General features: G+C 42.2%; 2 protein-coding genes across 3 annotated transcripts in view; one reads left to right on the plus strand and one right to left on the minus strand.

Annotated features, from left to right (window-relative positions):
* The window catches only part of LOC131190316 (zinc finger protein 420-like), a 43,576-nt gene extending 41,013 nt beyond the window's left edge, over positions 1-2,563 (minus strand). Inside the window, exon 1 of the mRNA XM_058167596.1 lies at positions 2,459-2,563. The gene's annotated coding sequence lies outside the window, so the exon portion shown is untranslated. The remainder of the gene's footprint in view (positions 1-2,458) is intronic.
* A 5,250-nt stretch (positions 2,564-7,813) lies between these two features.
* On the plus strand, positions 7,814-15,907 carry MSANTD5 (Myb/SANT DNA binding domain containing 5). 2 transcript variants are annotated; one of them, XM_058167583.1, is made up of 6 exons: positions 7,814-8,013; positions 8,938-9,079; positions 9,373-9,449; positions 12,427-12,459; positions 12,991-13,725; positions 14,230-15,907. In XM_058167583.1, exons 3-6 carry the CDS (start codon positions 9,416-9,418, stop codon positions 14,415-14,417), a joined length of 990 nt encoding a protein of 329 aa, XP_058023566.1. In that variant the 5' UTR covers positions 7,814-8,013; positions 8,938-9,079; positions 9,373-9,415; the 3' UTR covers positions 14,418-15,907. The 2 variants fall into 2 exon arrangements, with proteins under 2 accessions (XP_058023566.1, XP_058023567.1); XM_058167584.1 differs by lacking the exon at positions 8,938-9,079.
* The last annotated feature ends 1,572 nt before the right edge of the window (positions 15,908-17,479 follow it).

Here is a 17,479-nt window from a genome sequence, read left to right on the forward strand (position 1 = left end):
CCACTTCAGCTTCAACCACAATAATACACGAGCAAATAATAGATACAAACTTAAGGTAAACCGCTCCAAACTCAATTGCAGAAAATATGACTTCAGCAACAGAGTGGTCAATGCCTGGAATGCACTACCTGACTCTGTGGTTTCATCCCAAAACCTTCAAAATTTTAACCTTAGACTGGCTACTGTTGATCTCACCCCATTCCTAAGAGGTCTGTAAGGGGCGTGCATAAGAGCACCAGCGTGCCTACCTTCCCTGTCCTAGTGTTCCCTTTAATTGTATTCATTTTATGTATTCAATTTCATGCTTATATATATTATCTAATACATATTTGACAAAATAAATAAATAAAATAAAAATAAATAAAAAAGCTGCAGTACAGACTTGATGTGACCCTGCAGTTGGGGTATTGTTTTCCAAGATGTGACAGATAAGGTGCCAAGCCTCTTTGATCCCATCAATAACTACCTCTTTCCAAAAATTCATATGGAGATGAACAGCCCTGACAAAAGAGGCCCTAAACAGATCTCCAAGGGCTATAAAGACCAGGTCAGGAAGGTGAAGGAACTGGCAGCACAAAATACAATCTTCGACTTAACAACCACAAATGGCACCAGATTTTCTGTTGCAGCACACTACTAAAAGGGAAAAAATGAGAGACATCTAAAGAGATCTATGTGGGCATTTTTAAAAACAAAAAGGCACATTTATAGGAAATGGAAAAACATATAAACAAAGGACATAAGGCAGTCAGCAAATATTGCTGGAAGCACTTCAATACAGCTAAATTCAGAATGTGCTCAAGTTTGGGAGAAAGGCCAAGAGGCTGTCAGTCTGTTGCTAGGAGAAAGGAATAAACAGGTGATGGTAGGAAGGTAGCATCTGTTACCTCATCTTTTACATTTCACAACTCTCAGAAGGAAAACAAAGGCCTAACTGGCCACTGTTGTTGTGCCACAAGTGGAAAGAAGGCATTAATTTAAGGTACACAAGAGGGGGGTAGAACAGGGGAATTTATTTAACAAATTTAAGCTTTCCAGAACCAGGTGAATCACTCCCTAGAACACAGAAATTAAGCAGAACTGCTAACTGCGGCTCTTGTGGCCTCCTGTAAAACTGGTATTCCACGAAACTTGGAAGGTATCAAATGTCTCTGACCTCAAAAAGAGAGAGAGAGAGAGAGAGAGAATATGGGAAATTACAGATCTGTAAACTTGATGTCTATATTGGGCAAAGTTTTGAAGCAGACAAGTACTTGGATAGGAATGCAATAATTAACTAGAGCCACCTGGGTTTGCCAAACTAAAATTTCTTCTTTTCTGGCAGAGCTATTTATTTATTATCCTGCCTTTATTTTTTATAAATAACATCATTATATTCTCATTAATATATAAATAGCCAAATACGAGCTAGGTTAGATAGATGATAGATGACTTCATTGGCTGAATAATTGCATCTCTCCAGATGTCCTGGGCCGTTCAACTTTTTTATTAATTTGGATGAATGGGTTCAGGGGATGAGGATTACATCTGCAGATGACCAAAGCACCAAAGGTGCTTTTTCCAAAAGGCAACTGGACTTTCTTGGGGGTTTTTTTTTCCTTTGAAAACATTGCACTTCTCATCCCAAAAGCTTCTTCAGTTCAATTCTCCAAATCCTTCAGATTCAGAAGCGAAATGTTTTCAAAGGTGGAAAAAAAACCGCCTTGCCTTTTGGAAAAAGCACCTTTGGGACAACCATGAGTCAGATGATTAAGAATTTCTATAAAAATCTGCAGATGATACACAAGGCAGGGAAGAATGGCTAACACGAGTCTAGAAGATAATAAAATAGAAACTTGGCTTGTTGTTAATGCATGTTAAAAGGATCTTGGTCTTCTAGAATACGTTTAATAAATATATATGCCGCCCAGCGACTCTGGGTAGCTTATCAATGGTTTAAGCACCTTTAAAAACAAGCAACCACACAAGAGGGACAAAACAAAGAATCGAGAAATGCACAAAGCAGTCCTTCTGCCCCCCCACCCAGCAAGCAACTCAAGAACAGCGGCAGTCAGGGAGTGCGGAGCAATTCAAATGCTGAATCAGATCCAGAAAGACCCAGGTTCAAGTCCACTTTGTGCAGTGATGAACGCCCTCTTTCTTGCCAACCGATCTACCTCACCGGGCTGTTGTGTGCAAAAGGCGAAAGAGAAAGAAGCATCTTGTGCATCGCCTGGAGGGAAGTCCACGTTTAATGCACAACCAATGCACAAAATAAGCAACCATAGCTTGGAAACACACACACACATCCCATTTGCCTCCAGCGACCTCCTCTTACATTGCACGCACACACCCCGACTAGCCTGGCTTCTGCGATCACGATCAACCCGGCTCGCGACTATAAGGAGCCCTTAACCAACCAGCCGGCAAATCTAGTTCCCCTGGGTTTCCCAACGAGTTCCCTGCTTAAACCCGGTACCTTCGCCTCTCCTTGTTCCAGCTGTTGTTAATGTTCCAGACGGGAAAACCGAAGCGCCTCTGGCCCGGGACAACCAGGCGGCGCTGCGTCTAAAATGGTCGGTAATTGACAGATGGGGTGGGGGCGGCGCTTCCTATAGTTAGCCATGAGATCGCGGCGCCCTCTGCTGGCCGGCTGGCTCCCTGCCCCGAACTTGACTCACCCGGGGGTTCTGACATTGTCCGAAAGCCGCGGGAGGGGGGTTTTACGAGTTTACGGACAAAAAGGGGTGTATTTTCCTGAGCTTTTCTCTTATGGGGGTTAATTAATAGCTACACTAACTCTATATCCTTTATTCTAAAGGACAGCCCTTTATTTCAGAAAACTGTCCTTTACGTTTATTTGATTCCATTATTTCGTTTCTAGGGTCGAATTTTCTTTTATAAAGCAGATTTTTTTTCTCTTTATCCTAACAAAGCTCTTTCAGATTTGTCCCTTTTTCAGGTTTGACTTTTATTCCCCCCCACCCAAGAAGATAGGATCACTGTAGTTATAGCAACACTGGAATGCATCCTTAAAGCCCTGTCTGAAGTCATCCTTGACTGAAGGGCCTTTATAAATGCAAATATTAAATGTGATATTTGGGGAGAAGTAAATTTGTGGACCCAGACTGGATCCTGTAATATTTGCATTTAATCTACCTCTGCTGTCTCAGGGAGTTCCCCAGCCATGTTGAAATCTGGACTTCTGTATTGCATTCATTTTAGCAAACCTTTTTTAAAAACGCTTTTTATCCTGTCCAAGTGGCAAGATGTTTGAATAACCAAACAACTGCAAATGCTTCTTTCAATTTTGAGCTGCAATGTTTTCTTGGGTCTTTATCTTTCTTTGAAAGTCCTTAGCTTCATCTCTTCTAAAGCAGGAGTCTTCAAACTTGGCAGGTTTCAGATTTGTGGACTTTTAACTCCCAGAATACTGCCAGTTGAAGGTCACAAGTCTTAAAGCTGCCAAGTTTGAAGACCTCTGTTCTAAAGAGTTAAGTTTGTTGAATGGATTTTACTTGCTTCTTCCATTATTCCTCTAGCAGAGATAAAAGGAGATACAGCATAGGATGTTAACAGTTGAATAGACGGACTGTCTCCAAAACATTTGCTATTAAAATGGCTGGTAGTGCCTGCACATATTCTTGCAAAAAAAGATAATACATGTTTGTAGAGTTTAACCCTCTTCTCCTTCCAATCTCCCTTAAATACTTAGGTTCCAGCAAGTTTTACAACATAATCTCACATAGGAATCTAGTCACGTTCACGAACATCAGCTGCAATCAAGCAGCTGTATTTGTGTTATATTTATTTATTTATTTATTTATTTATTGAATTTTTTCGAATTTTAATAATTTTTAAATTCTTAAAATTTAAAAAAAAAATTAAGAATTTTAAGAATTTTAATCTTAAACTGTAAATCAGGGGTATCCAACCTTGGTCCCTTTAAGACTTGTGGACTTCAATTCCCAGAGTCCCTCAGCCAGCTCTGGGATATAAATCTTAAAGGGACCAAGTCTTAAAGGGACCAAGGTTGGAGACCCCCTGCTGTAAATCATAATGATAGAGTGAGAATTGTGAGTTCCCAGAAGGCCGGAGGACAGCAAATGTTTTTGTCTTTAAAAAAATGTAAGGAGGATGATCTAGGAAAATACAGATTTCTCAGTTGACATTGCACTCCGGCAAAGTCCTTGAACAATGATTAAACTGTATTTGCCTACTGAGATAGGAAGGCAAAAGTTAACAAGAGCCAGCATGGGTTTATCACAACAAATTAGGCCAAGCAGACCTTTATCTCTTGGACAGTTACCGCCTTAATTGTACAGAACATAATGTACCTTGACCTCAGCAAAGCCTTGGATAAGATGACCTCTGAGACCCCTCCCAACTTGATAAATCTATCATTAATACAGGAGTAAGTGAGAGGGGAGGAAGAAGCATTAGAAGCATTAAGAAGATTGACTAGAAATCTGCTTGTATGACAGAATTAAAAACAAACTCAACCGCATTGGTTACTAGAAATCTCCATGGATATGTCAGAAAGAATCCTTCTTCTTTTATTTTATTTTATTTCCTAATTGGATTAGGAAATGGATGTTTGAAGAATGTTGACACTTTGATTTCACCCAAAGGAGTAGACAGTGTTCCTTGTTATCTGTGATCAACAAACTTATATATTGACCTAAGGCTATCATTTGTTGAGCAACCTGGAGTTGGCTACATTCACAACATTCTTCAAGGCTTTTTGAGTTGTGGCTTTGTCTTCGTCTCTCACTTGAAGGTCGGTCCAGCCTTCAGGATGAAACATATTATATTGTTTTAATAAACAGAGCTGGGATGGTAATTTTACATGGAAATAGCAGATAGGAAGAGAAAAAAAAAGAGGCCAAAAAAATGGGATCACCCAAACTTCTGCAGGCAACAGTTTTGTCAATGGGCGTGAAGGAATTCTGAATGAATGAGTAAAATTCAGGTTCTTGGTGTATTGCATTTCGGAATGTAACTTGCATTGCAACTTGCAAGCTTCAGACTGATGAACTACAGTACATCCCTGAGAAGCAAAAGGGGCTCTTTGTCACATACAAATATCAGAAACCTCCATACCTCTGAATTTTATTTTATTATTTATTTAATTATATATCAAATTTCTTTTTTTCTTTTTCTTTTTTTTATTGAAAAAGTTTTAACAAACAAAAACATTTTTCCCCCTTCCCCCCCCCCCACAAACCCCCCCCCCCCGCTTCCCGGGTCAATCACAAGGTATTGTTATACGTAAACCAAACATAGAGTAAAATTTTCCCTTCTAATCCAATTAACCTCATCCAAATCTTTTCATTTCCCAACCCCCCCATTACATAAAATAATACTTCCTAATTATTCAAAGGCAATCTGATATTTCTTAATCTGATATCTGTTTTGTAAATAATCAATCCATTTTTTCCATTCAATTAAATATCTTTCCTGCGTATTGTCTTTCAAAAAAGCTGAGATTTTAGCCATCTCAGCCAAATTGTAGGTAACTCTTTTTTCTTCCAATATTGTCCAACCAACAGCCTTGTTGCTGTTATTAAATTCAGAATCAATTTAGTCTCAATCCCTGTACAATCTGTTATAATTCCCAAAAGGAAAAATTGCGGCAGGAACTTTATCTTCTTCTTCAGGACATTTTGAATAATCCACCAAATTCTTATCCAAAAGGCTTTAATTTTCTTGCAAGTCCACCAAATAAATATATATCAAATTTCTTAACCGTTCATCTCCCTCCTGGAGGGTCTCTTGCTCACTCTCTGAATCCTTTATATAGAAAAAAAATATTTTTAAAAAACTTAAATCTATGGAAAGTGGCTGGATAGGAAATAAGATCTCCATCGTCCAAATACCGGTAATTGGTGATGGGCACCTATTTCAGTCCATGAAGGCTGAAATGGAGGATGCCTCACTCAGAATTGTAGAAAAGGAAAAATAATGGTATAAAGCAGGGGTGTCAAACTCAAAGTCCGTGGGATGCTTAGATTTGGCCCGCGGGGTTGCCCTGGAAACATCAAAGGAATGACCCCCAGTGCCTCTGCTAGTTTAGACATTAATAGCTACGTGTTGCATAATTTTGAGGGGACAGCACATTTACACTTATACAAGCTGTACACTCACTACTTTACATTGTAGCCAAGAGTTATTTCTTCAGTGTTCAGATGAAAAGATATACTTAAATATTTACAAAATGTGTGGGGGTGTACTCACTTCTGTGATAAACTGTAGATCCCGCCTATAGGGCCGCCCTAAAAACAGCAAAGGACCAGCCCGCAGTGCCTCTGCCAACGAAAATGGAGCTTGAGGGGGCCGTGTGCGATCTCCCGAGCTCCGTTATCACTGGTAGAGGGTTGCAGGAGGCCATCCCAGCCGAAAACGCGGACCGGGATCCATTTTCACTGGTAGAGGGCTAGCAAAGCAAAAGGAGAAATGTCTCCCCTTTTACATTTGAGTATGGAAGAAGGGACAGGAAAGAATAGAATAGAATAGGATAGAATTTATTGGCCAAGTGTGATTGGACACACAAGGAATTTGTTTTGGTGCATATGCTCTCAGTGTACATAAAAGAAAAAGAAAAAAAAATACCTTCAGGGAAAGAGGAAAGAAAAAGAAGGAAAGACAGGAAGAGAGCAGGGAAGGAAAAGCAAAGAGGGAATGAAGAAAGGAGAATGAAGAGGGAAGGAAAAAAGAAAGGAAGGGCAGGAAGGAAAGAAGGAGGAAGGAAGGAAGGAAGGAAGGAAGGAAGGAAGGAAGGAAGGAAGGAAGGAAGGAAGGAAGGAAGGAAGTTTATAATGAGAGGGAGGGAAGTCTGAGGAAAGTCCTGCCTTAGCGCTTGGCCACCACAGGTACCCCTGACCTGAGTGGACACACACACCCCAGCCACGTTTCCCACAGCCCCCTCCCCAGGTCAAACACAACCCTGATGTGGCCCTCAATGAAATCGAGTTTGACACCCCTGGTGTAAAAACTCTGTGCTGAAGAGTTTGGTTTCTGTTTTTCAGGTTGAGCAGTTTCATTTTATTATCTCTACTATCCAGCTGTTACAGTCTTGGGTGTCTGGTTTCAACCTCAGAAGATGTTTATAAAAAGTTTTTCTGCAGAATCTTCTCAGGATGGAGGTGAAACCAACCAATCCTAAGAAACCAAACAATCCTAAGAAAGTGACAGAAAGTGACAGGTCACATGAGGTGAGATCTGCAGGACAGCCCATTTGGGTACTCAACAACCTAAAGATCAGGCCAGCAATAATTCATTAAAAGGGTCAATCAAAACAGAATTATTTTGCTGGACCTCAGTGCTCTTACACTAGTATGCATTTTCATCTTTAAAATGCGGTTACATTCATTGTAACTTTTTTAACATGCATTTTGGTTTTGTTTAAAAATAGTTTTGTGCCTCTGAGCTGCCTGGAAACTTTTCGGTCTGGTAGCACACCGAACGAACGAAAAAAATGAATCAATGAATCGATTGACTTCATTGGCTAGGGAATTCTGGGAGTTGAAATCCACACATCTTAAATTTGCCAAGCTTGGTCAGTATTCTAATCCTGGGATTTTTGTAATGACCTCTCAAATTTTAATATTTATCCAGTCGGAACCGGCTTAGCTTTTAAGGCCAGCCAAGACACGCACACGCTGCCTTTCCCTAATCTTTAGGATCTTCTTTCCCCCTAAGAAAGGCCTTCTTCTCCTGTGTTCGCGCAGCGGAGTGTCTACCGCCACCACTAGGGGGCTCTGCACCTAGGAAAGCGGCGGTTTTCTTGCCCGCCCGCCCCCGGCCCTCTCCGCTCTCTCGCCTCCTCTCGCTTCCTTTGTTCCGAAGCTTCCATCCCCGACTACATCCGGTCTCCGCAGCTGGTCGGCCACCATATTGGGGTTGCTCGCCGCCCGTCAGGCCTCGGCGCCACTTCTTGCGGCCGCCCGACGAGGCGACTGGCCGGGGCCCCGGATCCCGCTCCGATCGGCTCCTCATCGGTCCCCGGTTAGGCGGAGGAGATCGCGAACGAGGGTTGGTCTTCCGTTGGGGTCCCAGACCCGCCGCTCTCCCCCCCCCTCGAAACGGCAGGGCAGGGGGACGGTTGGGGGTGGGGGCAGGTCAGGGCTGCGGTGCGGGAGTGGAGGCCGGCCGGCAGAGTTCAGAGGAGGGGAGTCGGGCTCGGAGGCCCCGGCGGGGCTGGAGGGTGGACAGAGCAGCCAGGCGGGTCAGAAGAGATGGGATCCCCCCCACTTCTCCTCCTTCTCCAGACCCCCTGCCCGGCTGCTCACCCACAAGGCGAGGAGAATAGAATAGAAGAATAAAAATAGGATTTTTTATTGGCCAAGTGTGATTGGACACACAAGGAATTTGTCCTTGGTGCATATGCTCTTAGTGCACATAAAAGAAAAGATACGTTCATCAAGAATCATAAAGTACAACACTTAATGATAGTCACAGAGTACAAATAAGCAATCAGGAAACAATATCAATATAAATCGTAAGGATACAAGCAACAAAATGGCTTTACTGCCCAGGAGAGCCGGCCTGGCCTAGGAATTGGGGAGGGGGAAGGGGCGGGGGTCCTCTGCTGCGGGGGGGGGGAAGGGGGGGGAAGGGGAGGCTTGGGTGGGCCTTGGCTGCCTCACCCCAGGCTAAATTGAGGCTAAATTGAGAGATTAAAAACTCTACATTTTGCTCACATCTTGGTTAACTACATCCATATGTTTATTTAGTTTTGTTAACAACACAAGGGAAATAGGTGGCCAATTCCTTTTCTCAAGATTTTTTTCCTATTTCTCAGTATAGTATCTGGTCCTGTATTTTCTCTCATCCAAGTCTAGGAAAGTCTGACCCGCATTAACCTTTTGAGAAATTGAAAGAGCCTGCTGCTGCCATCTACTTAGGAGAATTATAGGAATTGGTCATGGTTGACATGTTTTTATTACTTTGTTGCAGGGCCTCTCAAAATAACAGTTGGAAGGGACTTTGGAGGTCTTCTAGTCCAAGCCCTTGCTCAAGCAGGAAACCCCATACAGACAAATTCTTGTACAATCTCTTCTTAAAACCTCCTGTGTTGGAGCACCCTCAACTTCCAAAGGCAAGCCATTCCACTTATTTAGCAGTTAAATCTAACAGACAGCCACTCCGCTGACAATCATGACACAGTGTCGGTTGCAGCCCAGTCATGCCCTATGCTCATGGGGTGTATCCCCAAGTGAGCTGTGTGGTTTTTGAGGCATCATTCATGTAGCACGATGTTGTCTGCTTTTGCATTTGAATCAAAGGGTGTGAGTTCCTCTTCATGTTGAAGCTTGATTAATTTGTCTGCTAGGTTCCATGGCTGCATTAGTGGCTAGGGCATTGGGGGTTAACTGACTTTCTCTTTTCCAGGGGCTGAACTCATCTTGAGACCTTAGCAGCAGCGAGTGAGATCATGGAGGAAAACGGAGAAGATGTGGCTTCCCTGGGTAAGGATCTCTTCTCTATCATGGTATTATCATCGTAATTTTGAATGTTGAACAAATTTTTATAGCCCTGGTTGTGAAACCCGTCACTGTGACCAAATTACCCCTTCCTTTAAAAAAAATTGTAAGAACTACAATAGACACAGTTGCAGCGAGTGTAGCATTCACTATGCTATGACTGGGTCTTCTTTTTATGGGACTGTTATGTATTCTTGTCTGTACCTTTAAATATTTGAGCGGGAAATCAGCACAGGGACCTTTGGCTCTTTTAAGTTAAAAAGGAGTGTATTCTCATTTCATTCAATAATGTATCCCAAAAATTGGGAACTGGAAAATATGCCTGGAAGGGAAAAACAAATTCTGTGACAATTGTGTTTCTGAACAAGTTAATGAATAATATTTAATTACAAACTCAATATGAGTTAGCAGTAAGATGTGGCTGCAAAATTAGCAAAGACAGGTTTAGGCTACTTCAATAGAAGTATACAGGAATTTGGGATGGAAGATCCAGAGGGGCTGAGAACATGAAGTCTGGTGTTGTTTCCTTATCCAAGTAATTTTGTCTTAATTATGCTAGGTATAAATCAATCTGCAGAAATATTTTAGTAGGCTTTCATGATCCTGCTACTTTATTAACAGTGAAGGTGTTTCAAGAGAGTAAGTAGTTCTTGTTTCCTGAATGAGCCAGCTCAAGGGTTAGACAGAAGTAAAAATTCCACTATTGTATTGGGTTGGTTGAATCCATTTTCAACATTATGTACAATTCTGGGCAATCCAGTTTAAAAACAATGAAGCTTTTAGATAATCTCAACACATCAAAGGTCTATGGGAGCTGGGTTGCTGATGCAAAACTGGTGGAGTGCCACATGCAGATGAGAAGGGCAAGAACTTTCCATTTTTCTAGTTTTTTGGACTATTCATTGAATTTGAGATTGTACACTATCGTTCCTATTCCTCCCACAAAATTTTGGAATTTTTGACTCTTGCAGGTATGATGGGGTGGGAGGTGGGGTATATGTAGGGGAGAGACAGGTAAAACTGGCTGAAAGATCATTTGAGGCTCCAGGGCCTCCGTTTGCCCATCCTGACTCTGACACAGTTATTTTGTTACATTGCCGTTCTTTCATCCCCTCCCAGACCTGAAGTGAATATTTTCCCTGCAAAGAAAAAAATAAAAATAATAAAACAGAGGTATTTGAGGGAAGAGAGGATTATGTCCTTATTACCAACATTTTAAAAGTAACTCACTGAAGGGATAAGTCTTTATAAGTAGGTAAGTGGCATCCATTTCAGACAAAGCGGCAATTAGAGAACCACACTGAGAAGGATGGGTTTTTTTAAGGCAGGTCCTGGGATGATGATGATCATGGCTTTTTTCATTTTGATCCCTCTTATTCTTCTCAGCCCCTTGGCTTTCTTATCTCTGAATGCCTCTCCGGGCAAGTGAGATTTATCTCAGTGTCTTGGCTGAAGGTCCAGCTGGATGGTTTTTAGTTTTGCTCCAAGTGGGGAAATTGTAGATCTTGTATTCTTGAGGAAGTTCAGGCTAAAACATGGGAGCTACTGGCTGTAAAGAGGCACATTTCTTCTTTCATTATCTGATATTTTCCTGCAGTGTGTTTTTAGCTTTATTTAAGCCCTGATCCTTTTTTTGTGCAGTCTTGACAAAGGGATAAACACAGTGATGATAGCAGCTGGGGAGGAAAAAGGGTGTACAGGTAGATCTTGAATTACAGTCACAGTTGGGACCACAATTTTGGTCGCTAAGCATTGTGGTCATTGAGTGAGTCATCATGGGACACGGCCTGATTTTATAACCATTTTTATCCTGGCCATCGAGTAAGTCATTGCAGCTCTTAAGCAAATCACGTAGTCAGTAAGTGAACCATGGAGTCTTTAAGCAAATTCACCTTCCTCAATTGACTTCACTTGTCAGAAGCTTGCTGGAGAGATTGCAAATTGCCACCATCGTAAATGCGAGCAATTGTATAACTGAGGGGATGGTGTCACTTTTTCTGTGGAACTGTTGTTAAAAACAGGCTGCTGTAAAAACAAACAATCAAGGACTACCTGCAGAGAGATTGTCTGTAGGAGGCAGGCAACTAGGCCCATAAAAGTGCTTTTTAAAAAAAAAAGAAAACTAGTATATTTGTATCAATCTTCTATGGCACATAGGTGACTTACAAGGGAAATGAAGCCTACATAGTCATAATATTACCTTGTCTGTATCTGGGGGCTAGCATGCAAAGTAGTTTCAACCTAGTGTTGGAAGAAAACATCCATCCGTGTTCAGTTCCAAGTGGGGAAAAAGACACTGGAAACTAATTGGAAAGATGGTTTAATGGTGGTCAGGATCACATGGCTTGAGTTCCTGAACAGAAAAAGGATGAGATAATGTGCACACCCTGGCTTTATGCTTTCTCTGAGCTTTGAATTTCCTGGGGCACAAGAAGAGTATCCTGATTGGTTGTCAGACTCGGGGGTCGGGGGTCGGATGGGTGGTCTTAGCTAGCCTTGCTGGCTGATGTAATCTTCCCAGGTGCCATGTGGTGAGTTTCTGTTGCTAGATGGGTCCTATTGTGTTGCAGATGGTGGTCCATTGACAAAGGTGGAGGTGGGGAGTGAGTTTCTGCCTCTGGCCCATTGACAAAGGTGGGGGGAGACAGGAAGCTGCAGGGAGCTGCTTTGTCTTTAAAACATGTTTCTCCATTTCTCATCCTGGGAAATATAATATTATTCCCATTTTTAATATTTTCTAAAATATTTCATTCTTCTAGGAGAGGGGTGGATTCTAACTTCCTATACTAGCTTCAGAATCTGATTTTCATCTTTTTTTTAAAAGCCAAGTTTCAATTCTCATGGTTTAATGGGTACAGAAATTCAGCTTTATTATTTTTTTTCCATGAATGCACTCCTCTTGCAGTGAAGACATCTGAAAATGACTGCCTCTAATTTTGTCTGTTTTTCTTTTCTCCTTAAGGGGCCTACATTTCAACAGATGGCAGCTACACAGGTGAGTAATTGTTGTTTTGCATGTCATGTCAATCCATGAAACTAAATCAGCCGTGTCTATAAATCTGCTCTGAAACCTTGTGATTGGAATATATTATGCAACAGTGATATATTTTCTTAAATATATATTTTTGGTCAGGGGCTAGGCTAGTGAAGGTTAAGGAGGGATGGAACTTTAACCCTGCTTCACACATTACGCTAGACACGCGCATTGCACCATTGTCGGGATCTTGTTTTTTTTTTTTTCCATATGCAGACCCCCGAGTCATTTTCTTGCGGTCACACATGCTTTCTTTGCAGGCCAACTTGTGGGAACAAAGATGCGAGATGTGTGTCTTTTGTAACATTTATGTGTGATGCAGTGTCTCAGTGGGGGGGGGGGATTTGCCAGCATTACCATAGAGTGCATTGTAGAGAGTGTCCCATCTGTCTCTATCCGCACTCTATCATTAGGAGCTTTGTTGCACCCTCCCCACTAGCACTCCTGTTACTGCATCCAAATCAGTTGAAACATTTCCTGCTACCATTGTAGAATTCCCTGATGCCAATAGCACCGTGTCATCTCTGGAGCACACCATGATGTCTGATACCCTTCTAGAGACCGTGCCCATGCTGAATCACGGCACACTGACGGCTTCCTCGCAGGACTCTTCCTCTGCCACTAAATCAAGGCGCCAGCCTATTTGGACTGATGAGGAGATTCGGGCCTTCATCCAGGTGTGGGGTGATGACGCGGTGCAGAGTGCCCTGGCATCAAACTATCGCACAGTTGCACAGTTCCAGTGGATAGCGGATGAAATGCGAGCCCGGGGTTACAACAGGGATTGGGAGCAATGCCGCGAACGTGCAAAGGCCCTTCGACGGGGCTTCAAAGTGATAATGGATGGGAACAGCAACGCTCGCCACGGACGCCGCGTGTGGCCTTATTTCGAAGAACTTAATCGATTTCTTTGCATCAAGCGAAATCTGGTCGTTCCACGGTTTTCAGGGAGGATCCTGTGGCCTCCTGTGGACCGCCGGCATCGCGAGCATAGAGAAGTGCAAGATGCCCCCTTTGAGCCATCCCCAGTAGGCAAGAGTGACAAAGGGACTTTTGAAGAGCCAGACGGGGACTGTCTGTTGTTGCCCGAACCGGGATCTCAGCAGAGCGAAGTCAACATGGAAAACCAAGCGGCGTCTCCAGCAGCAAATTCTGATATTTCCATGGATGGTAGCATTGGTCCTGGCACTCCCACCGATCCTTTGCCATCCAATGACTCAGTTACTGGTGAGTTTTGCTTGGATTTGCCGTGTGTCTTTAAACGGGTTTTGTATAATGTGTTGTTTCAGCCCTCAGGATTTCTAAGCGTCTTCTTTTCAATTTTTTTGGCTACAAAGGCAGGTGACTTAATGTCGTATTTGAAATATCATCAGATAAATGTCAGATTTCGTAAGAGAGACTTGAGTAAAATTGCATCATTCAGGGCAGCAGCGTGTGCATTCTCTGCCTAACTCTTCCTCCTACAGACAACAGAACATGATTGCACTAAGCAAATGTTGATATGCAACGGTACAATTTCAATAATAATACTTTTGAGTTCCAGTTTCTCACTCTTCCTTTCACATAAACGGGACAACCGTGGTATAAAACTTGGATTTCTTAGGGCAATGGATATTCTTTTGTAAGCATACCCGCTGATACTGATGTTTGCCTCCACAATGCTCCATCTCTCTCTTTCTCTCTCTCTTTTTTTTTTAAATTAAACACTCTTTTTGATCTTTGTTCCTGCAGCGCCAAATCTGCGCCCTCGGCCCCTGACTGCTGCAGAGAGGATGCGTAATTTTCGTTGCCGGCAAAGAAAAAGAAGGGGGGATACTTTGGAAGAGCTGATAGAAATCACCTCCCAGGGTACCAGTGAACTAGTCCAGACATTGTCCGACTTCCCACATGAAGAGGTGGCTTCTTTTGAGCATGCTTAAAAGCGGCCCGGAAGGACGAGATGGAGCAGAGCGCTGAGGACATTGGACAGCAAATGTTTTTGTCTTAGAAAAATGGAAGGAGGATGATCTAGGAAAGTACAGATTTCTCAGTTGACATTGCACGTGGGCAAAGCCCTTGAACGAATGATTCAACAGTGTGTTTGTGTACCTGGATAGCAATGCAAAAGTTAACAAGAGCCAGCATGGGTTTGTCACAACAAATTTAGGCCAGGCAGACCTTTATCTCCTGGACAGTTACCACCTTAATTGTACAGAATATAATGTACCTTGACCTCAGCAAAACCTTCAACAAAATCTCTCATTATAGTCATACAGGCTACAGGTGGCAACTGAGAATGACTGACTGACTGTACAAATAAACTGATCCATATCAAGCTGGTGATAGATACCGAGTTGAGAGCAAAGGAGATCTCTCCTAGGCCTAATGATGTTCAACATTTTCCCCTGTTCTGTCGTGTCTGAGTTTTAACTGAGGGAGACAGTGTTATCCAAAGACATTTCTCTGGTCATGTGACCAGCATGGCTATATGCAAAAACCCAAAGAAAGCTGTTATCTTCCCACCACTGAAGTGGTACTTATTCATCAATTCCCATTTGCTTGCTTTCAAATTGCTAGGTTGGCAGAAGTTGGTGCACTCAGGTGTTGAATGTAAAGTCTTACACTTAGGCAAGAAAAACCAAAAGTACACATATAGACTGGGTGAAACCAGGCTTAATAGCTGTAACTCTGAGAGGGATCTTGGAGTCTTAGTAGACAACCAGTTAAATATGAGCCAGCCGGCAGCCAAAAAAGCCAGTGCACTCCTAAGCTGCACTAACAAAGGAATACAATCAAGATCAAGTGAGGTACTAATACCACTCTATAAAGTAGTATAGAATACTACTTAGTAAGTAGTACTTACTAAGTAAGTAACTTAGCAAGACCACACCTAGAATAATGCATCCAGTTTTGGTCACCACACTAAAAAAGATGTTGAGGCTAGAAAAAGTGCAGAGAAGAGCAACCAGCATGATTAGGGGACTGGAGGCTAAAACATTCAATGAACAGTTGCAGGAACTGGGCATGACTAATCTAGTGAAGAGACGGACCAAGGGAGAATAGCAGTGTTCCAATATTTGAGGGGCTGCCACAGAGAGGAGAGGGGTCAAGCTATTTTCCAAGGCATCTGAAGGCTAGACAAGGAATAATGGATGGAAACTGATCAAGGGGAGATTCAACCTAGAAATAAGGAGAAATTTTCTGACAGAACAATCAACCAATAGAAGAGCTTGCTTTTGGAATTTGTGGGAGCTTCATCACTAGAGGCATTTGGGGAGATTGGATTGACATTTGTCGGGGATGTGTAGAGTCTCCTGCTTGGGCAGGGTGGGTTGGACTATAAGTCATTTAATTAATCTATCTAATCGTTACACCCTATCAATGAAGGGAAGAAGGAACGAGTCCTGAAGCTTGAAAAAAAGGCCGTCAGCTCCAGTTTCAAGCTCAATACCTTTAAAACATTGAGCCATCGTGCCCCCTAGAGGAAGGAACAGACTTGTTCTTTGTTGGCTGGAGGGCAGAACTACAACTAGTGATGCCATCATTCCGATAATGAACTCAGGATAGTCAGGACTCCGATACTTCGTTGAAGTTCAAGAGATCCTTTATTGAGTACATCAGATCAACACTTAGAAAGGTAAAGCTAGCTCTAAATTCTAAATTAGTGCCTAGGGACAGTTAAAAGAATACGACCTCCCCACCCCCCTTTGTCTCTCAGGGCACATGGGCCAATCAGTCCAGATGTAGGTTCCCGCTGACATGACCTTGGTTCTCACACCGGCTAGTAGATGTTCTGGCCAGCCAGCTGAGGCACCACATTCCTGAGTCCCCCCCTCCCATTCTCCCCCCCCACACGGTTGAATGGCAACCAAGAAACAAATCAGAAATAAGTATGGCTTCTTCAGCTGAAATCATTTTGCAGTTTGACAAGTGAGTTGAAACTTGAGGAAAGTATATTCAGGTTAGATATTAGGAGGAATCTTCTGATGGGAAGAGGTATTAAGCATGATCGACTCATGAAGAGGTATTAAGCATGATCGACTCATGAAGCACTGCAGATTTTCAAACAAAAGCAGTCCAAATTGCATTACCAAGTGTTGCACTGAATGGAAGGTTGGATAAGATGGCCTCTGAGACCCCTTCCAACTTGATAAGTATGATTAATACAGGAATGAAGACATTAAGAAGATTGATTTCTTAAGAAAGAAATCTGCTTGTATGACAGAATTAAAAACAACCTCAACCGCAATGGTTACTAGAAATCTCCATGGATATATCAGAAAGAATCCTCCTTTTATTTCCTAATTGGATTAGAGGCTTAATGGATGGTTTGAAGAATGTTGACACTTTGATTTCACCCAAGGGAGTAGACAGTGTTCCTTGTTGTCTGTGATCAACAAACTCATGTGTTGACCTAAGGCTATCATTTGTTGAGCAACCCGGAGTTGGCTACATTCACAACATTCTTCAAGGCTTTTTGAGTTGTGGCTTTGTCTTTGTCTCTCACTTGAAGGTGGTCCAGCCTTCAGGATGAAGCACATTAAATTGTTTTAATAAACAGCTGGGATGGTAATTTTACATGGAAATAGCAGATAGGAAAAGAAAAAAAAAAGCCAAAAAAATGGGATCACCCTAACTTGCCCTGGCAAGAGTTTTGTCAGTGGGAGTGAAGGAATTCTGAATGAATGAGTAAAATTCAGATTCTTGGTATATTGCATTTTGGAATCTAACTTGCATTGCAACTTGCAAGCTTCAGACTGATGAACTACATCCCCGAGAAGCAAGAATGGCTCTTTGTCACATACAAATATCAGAAACCTCTGTAGCTCTGAATTTTATTATTTATTTAATTATATATCAAACTTCTTAACCGTCCATCTTCTTCCTGGAGGGGCTCTTGCTCTCTCTTTGAATCCTTTATATATAAAAAATTGCTTTTTTTTAAAGCTAAACTCTATGGAAAGTGGCTGGATAGGAAATAAGATCTCCATCATCCAAATAG

This window comes from Ahaetulla prasina, chromosome 2 (genome assembly GCF_028640845.1).
Source record: "Ahaetulla prasina isolate Xishuangbanna chromosome 2, ASM2864084v1, whole genome shotgun sequence".
In the NCBI taxonomy this organism is placed as follows: Eukaryota; Metazoa; Chordata; class Lepidosauria; order Squamata; family Colubridae; genus Ahaetulla; species Ahaetulla prasina.

Coding starts and splice junctions, on each gene's coding strand:
- MSANTD5 (XM_058167583.1), top strand. CDS start 9,416: ATGGAGGAAAACGGAGAAGATGTGGCTTCCCTGG. Junction 9,450..12,426: donor AGAAGATGTGGCTTCCCTGG/GTAAGGATCTCT, acceptor TTTCTCCTTAAG/GGGCCTACATTTCAACAGAT. Junction 13,726..14,229: donor ATCCAATGACTCAGTTACTG/GTGAGTTTTGCT, acceptor TTGTTCCTGCAG/CGCCAAATCTGCGCCCTCGG.